Here is a 6,528-nt window from a genome sequence, read left to right on the forward strand (position 1 = left end):
TATATATATATATATATATATATATATATATACAGGAATATACAGCAGTGAACACTGCTGTGGGATCTACCCAGTGCTTTCTGCAGGGCAATAAACTATCCTGGGCTCCCAGAAGCCTGAGGCAAGCAAAGACAAGACCATGGTCCAGAGAAGGTAACTGTCAAGAAAGAGCTGAGAGTATTTTTATGAGCCTGCATTGCCTACCAGGGGCTTCCTCAAGTGCAGCTGACCTTTACCTTTCCAAAAGGTGAGTCAGATTATCCTCACAGCAAGCAAGCTTGGTCTGATGAGAAACCAATGCTACAAAAGCTCTGATACATACAAAAGGCCAAGTCAGCTTGTTTTACACCTTTTTTTTTTTCCTTTGGGCTCGAACCTGCTGCTGGAGTAAATAAAAGGAAAACTAGCTGAAGCTTTTTCACTACTCTTTTATTACAGTTAAGAGAGGCAGGGAGACAATTAAATCTAACCTTCAGAGATTAAAGTTTTTGCTTTAGCCCAAATTGCCAATGAAATCTCCTGGTATATAGTTTCAAATTGACCCCTATTTTAATTTGGTGGAAAAAGTGGGATAAGCATAAAAGTTTGTGCATGATGAAGCCTTCACAAAAGAGCTGATGTAACAGCACCAGGCTCAAACAGCGAGTTGCCAGCAAGTCTTTGCTGCTAAGACTCACTGCCTTATTAAAATGACTGAATACTAGCACTACTTGACATCATCTTAAAAATTACAGTCGATGTCGTGCAAAGCAGTTGTCAAAAGGCTCAGCAGACACCTTCTGACGCTATTTGACTTTGTCCTCTCTAAAGCTGATCACGAGTAGTAGCAGATCACTGAGATTTCCAAATACAGCCAGTTCCCCCCACAGAACCTGACCTCATGCCACCATACAACCCTTAAATACTGCACTCCATAATCATCTTTTTAGAATGTAGCACAGTTTCAGAGGAATGGCAAGAGAGCTCATGTTCACCAGAGGCTGGAACAGCGAGACAGTCCAATTTTTCACACCTACCACACAGGAAGGCTAGCTGGCTCACAACTCACTAGAATGCAACAAAAGTGAGAAAAACAAAGACACACAGAGACACCTAGGAAAAACAAAATCAGACCCCCAAAAAACCTTATCAGTGTCTCTGGTAGGAGCTCTGCAGCCGAACTCTTGGAAAATGTACTACCGCATGATGAATCGAGGCAAAACCCTCACAAATAATCATTTGATCTAGTTGTGTCTTGTCTCAAATACATTATCTAGATGTGACTAAATCTTTTAGCTGCCAAGAGCACAGGCTTTTATGCTACTGAGAAACCATTAACAATAGGAAGAAGATTTGCACTAAGTGGTCACCACCTTGCTGCTATCTGAACATAGGAGGCAATTTATTTCCATGACAGTACTGCAATCCAGTCATTAGATTATTTTTCCTGTAAAAAGGTGGCCTAGCAGCACGATCTTGACTTTCATTGGACAGAGCTGACAGAAAAATAACTCATCTGCATATCTCCAGTAGGGAGGATCAGCACAAAGCATCAGAACTCTTCGGGAAACACTGGTGCAGAGGATAAATGAAATTAAATGAAACCTTCATCTACTTCGATAACAGTGTTATTTATCTCTACTGTGACACTGGACTAGTGTTGTTCACCACTCTCCTTTCAGTCAGAGAGGATATTCAATAAAGTTATCCCAGTAAAGAACACAGAAGTTGCCAGTTTGAGCCACAGTACATCACTTCCCTTCAAAACAGCCCAAATTAAAAGTTTCACAAAACAAAAGGACTACTTTTAAGCTGATGCCAAAGAATAGAAGCTTGTTATATCCTGTTCACAGCCTGGCAAGCTCCACAGCCCCATGCTGCATTATCGCCCTTTCAACAATTTTACTATCAGCACCTTAGGTCTTCAAAGAAACAAAGTGGACAAAGTGAAACATTACGCAGTTAGGAAAGTATGCTATATATTTAAACAAGTTTGTTAGGTAGTATAGGCATGCCCCTCAAAGAGAAACTGATAAAAACACAAGCATGGAAGGCATTCTGAGGCTGTTTCCTTAACTGCAAATGTAGCATCGTGAGAGCAGGTAACAACATCAACTCACTTTCCACCATAACCTACGCCCAAGCAGAGCACAGGTTATGTTGCTTCTCAATGCTTCAGAATGTCTGAATTAACTCTGGAAAAATTCATCGACAAAACACAGTGAAATGAAGCACCAGCTTGTACTTACATGCCAAAAGTATATGAATCTACTCATTGTGACTGTTGACTCAGAGTGTAAAAGCCTGAGTCATCCATTCCCCAGTGACCAAACCTTTGCTGAGCCTATCAGCGTACAAGGAATGTTTAAGGAAGAACCGCATTAAGAATAACTTATGCTTTAATATCAACAAAGAAAAAAAGTTAGGATAGCAGGAAGAAACAAATCCTCTACTGATATTTCACTGTTCTCTGTGCTGCACTGACAGGATGACTGTGCCCTCTGCCCTTCTGAGTGTGTGCCTACACAAAGAAATGAAAGACTGGTTACTGTTTCCTCATGGGACCTTGGAGGATTTTTGAAAAATGTTATTTCTATATTGGAAGAGAGTACAGAGAGAAAAACTAAAAAAAAACCTATTAGTATATAACAGTAAGAAGAAAGGAAACAAACAAAACCCAAAATAGAAATAGCCTGGAAATTCACCATCTACCTTCCCTGAAACTGTAACACTTCTGACCAGGCATTTTGCACTCTCTGCTCCAAGCACAAAGCCCACTGGAGCAAAAAAGAATTAGTCTGGCAGAGAAACAGAGAGATGCAGCATCTCCCAGAAATGGAAAAGATCCAGTAGCCAGAACAAACAACACAGGCAGCGGGAATGAAAGACATTCCCAGCTCAGAGTTGTTTGGGAAATGAGGCAAGAAGGATATCAAAAATTGGGAAATGGCATTGAAACGGAATCGTTTATTTTTGCTAGTGAGGAAAAATACAGTACCCTGGTGAATGTCTCCTCATACTCTGGATTCACACAATGTATGTATCAGCCCATCTCACAGCGTGCAAGGTAGCTCTTTCTTTAACCAGGGACAAACACCGTTTCCCCACAGCTTCATTTCTTCCCGTATTCCAAACCAAAACATTTTCCAGGGGCTGGCTAGGAACAGGAATTCACAACACAGCCCTGTTGTCTCCAGGGTATGCTATTTTGTACGCTGTCCAAACAACAGAAAATGAGTAGCATCTGATGGCAAGGGGCATGGGAAAAGCCTGTGCCTCACATGCACATATATATGTGAAGGTAATGTTCAAATTTTTACTCATTCATCGACAGCGCAGAAGCATTATTATCCCAGAGCAACTTAGTTTATAAGCAATAATGTACAGTCTGTCTTGATAAACTAATCAGTAAGGTGTAGCTATTCCTTAGTGGGCAAAAGGACCTGATAGAGAAGGGAATGCCAGACTTGGCAATTTGCAATGTGGACTCCCAGAATAATTCACCATGCAAGACTAAATTAGAATGCCCATGCTATCACAAAATGAGAGCACAGTTACACAGCCATGCAACAGGTATGCATTAGGAGGGACACCTTTTAATTGTAGCAACCAAAATAGATGCTCAGACTCAGGTGAACTCTATCATGAAAAGAAACTCAGGGCAACAGAAAACTACATTGGAGCATATATACAAATAAGTAAAGATCCATTGATTTTTACCCATGGAGACATTCAAGATCACTGTTCCTGTCTCTGGGGGTGAGAGGCTTCTATAAAAATAATAAATCTCTTCTCCAGAACATACGGCTGGTTGCCAAAGTAACCTAGTTATATTTTCAAGGAAAGGTACATACATAAAACGATTAGTATCCTTCAGGGAGGTATGTAACAAACAGCAGGAAGAAAATTTCTACCAGTAATCCAAGGAGAAAGATGATAGGGAAGTCTTACCAAATTAATCATTAAAAAAAAATAATCTCTAAGACCTACAAGTACAGGTTTTGAGGGAATAAACCCCCACAAGCACAAAACAATATGAACAGTACTAACCATACATAATCTATCAGTATGCTGCCCAGAAAAACCTCAGTCATCAGCCACTTAATTTGCAGCTAAAAGAACATAATTATTTATGAGTCACTGAAGTAAGATACACATGAATGCTGCTGGGGAGAAATGCTGTACGCTGGTAAGGGATCATGCCCGTGAGTGGAGATGCCAGCTGCACTCATCATCTCATTTGCAGATGAAGCGATTAATGTGGTTAGAATCATCAGGGTGCAACCCAGAGGTGATCTCTCTCAGACCAAGTTTAGAATCACCAGGGTGCAAACCAGAGGTGATCTCTCTCAGACCAAGGTTAGAATCACCAGGATGCAAACCAGAGGTGATCTCTCTCAGACTAGGGTTAGAATCACCACCAGGGTGCAAACCAGAGGTAATCTCTCTCAGACTAAGGTTACAATCATATGTGTTCAGCACCCATCCAGTGCTATTCACATTTGTTGTGCATTGATCTGCTGCTAACGTCAGACAATCGGTTCCTGCACATCCACAACCTTCCTCCAGCTTTATTTACAGTTGTGAGAACCGAGTTCTGTCATCTTCATGCTCTAGGCTTCAGCTACACAACAGCAACATGAGGAGAACTTAGAGCTTGGCTTAGAAAAGCTCCTCAAGTAATGAAACAAACTGGTTTTGATCAAAATTTTTAAACTTCTGTAATTTTTGAAAATGCGTCGGAGAATACACATCTGCTTATTGCTTTCAAGTAATTGCGAAAAGATATTTTTTCCCAAGAAGATTTCCTTACTGAGCACATTGTGACTCTAATAGCACAGCAAGCTTTCTCAGAGATGCAGCAGACTTGTGACAGCAAGGCAGATCTCTTGCTGTTTGCTTTAGGTTATCAATTACCCTCTTTCCTTCTGTTCAAAACTATTCTACACAAGGCACCAGCTCCTAATGATATTTAGGCTCTTCTCTTCAGTTTTGTAGGGAGAGAAATTAAGAAAGAAGGGGGCAGGGGCTTGAAGCCTTACAAAAACTTGCTATACATTACTAATCAAAAATACATCCATATCAAAATAAATTTTGCTACTGCAATTCCAATGCTGCAATTTATTTTGGGGTTGTTGGTATTTCAGAACACCACCAAAGGGTTTGAATCTTCATGGAAACAGAGCTAAACACCATTTTCTCCTTCCCCTTCTCCTAATATTGTCATATCAAGTATCTAACGACAAAGGAATCTTGCTGTAGTTTCTCTCACAGATTTCTAGCTATCCAAAAAAGAGAGTGGTTACAAGTTAAAGTAGCAAATGAAGAATCAGAACATCTGCAAATGGTAAGCAGAACTCCATTACTCTGTGAACTATTACCTGCTTCATACCATAAGCTTATACTGGTAATCACTTCATCTGAAATAAGATGATGACTGCAGCTGGCATCTCAACAAAAATCACTAAGGACCTATAACAATTAATTTCAGATTCCATTTAAAATATATATTCTTCTGTTTACTAACATTTGACATCTCTGTGGAAATAAAATAAATGTAAAAAAAAACATCAGCAACACCACAAGAAAATGAAAAGAAACAAAAGTGCCACGGATTGAAAGCATCTTAAACATGTCAAGTATTTCATTGTAGATGATCTGTGATCCAAATACTTCTTCCACCTTAGAGAGGGACAGAACAATTCTTCCATATCACGATGGTTTAAAATTCTATCAAGCAATGTTTTGTGCTGAAAAGATCTCACCTATTTTTTCCTTTTTTTCAAAGAAAATATTCCTAGACATACAAGACATGAGAACTAAGTAATTTAAAAGAAACAAATGAAATGAAAATGATTTGTAAATGGAATGAAATGAAAAGCTGTCTTTTAAATAGGAGCTAAATGTTCAACAGAATTTTTGTACCAGGCATTTGAACTATTGCACCAGCTCCTTTGCCCATAAAGAGAGGCATTTAGCATTTCAGTCTTTTCCAAGGTGTTCATGATCTTCTATGCTGATCTCTGTGTGTGCCTAGGTGTGTGTGGAAGGGGGGGCATGTGAACGGGAGTGTGTAGGTTTGCTTAACCCTTGTTGTGGCAGATTCATGCCTCCGCTCCACATTTTGTTTTAGAAAGGTCACACAGAGTGGATATGAAGTTTACTATCAACAAGAGATCAATTCCCAAACCATCCATTTGACTCTACCTTATAAATCATGTGCTTTGTTGCATATTTGATCAAACATACTTTCAAGCCAGATGGAGGAAGGAGAATGTGGGAATCCCTCCACTGTCTTGCGACTTTTATGCAAGTAGCTTTTCAAGAAAATCATCCTTTCTCTTTTCAATATGTCTGGAACAGGCATGATGGTGGTGTCAACCTGTTGGAGTTTTTCTTGCTGGGAGAAGTTATACAAAAGGATTGGTTTTTCCATTGAGCAGTTAGTGAAAGCAGCGCAGGAATACACTGGAAATTCAACTGGGAGTTCCTTTTCCCCGCAGACTACTTCCAGAATGAGCTTGTCCGCTGAAGCTGACTCTTTTGCTC

General features: G+C 39.8%; 1 protein-coding gene across 1 annotated transcript in view; it reads right to left on the bottom strand.

Annotated features, from left to right (window-relative positions):
- The window catches only part of LOC128948565 (inositol polyphosphate 4-phosphatase type II-like), a 132,094-nt gene extending 126,725 nt beyond the window's left edge, over positions 1-5,369 (bottom strand). The window contains exons 1-2 of the mRNA XM_054293320.1: positions 5,361-5,369; positions 5,237-5,261 (exon numbers count right to left, since the gene is read on the bottom strand). Coding sequence (XP_054149295.1) covers positions 5,237-5,261; positions 5,361-5,369 — 34 coding nt within the window. The remainder of the gene's footprint in view (positions 1-5,236; positions 5,262-5,360) is intronic.
- Between the last annotated feature and the right edge of the window lie 1,159 nt (positions 5,370-6,528).

Source organism: Melozone crissalis, unplaced genomic scaffold (genome assembly GCF_028551555.1).
Source record: "Melozone crissalis strain CALT ecotype California unplaced genomic scaffold, PUWL_Pcris_2 ptg000135l_1, whole genome shotgun sequence".
Classification (NCBI taxonomy): Eukaryota; Metazoa; Chordata; class Aves; order Passeriformes; family Passerellidae; genus Melozone; species Melozone crissalis.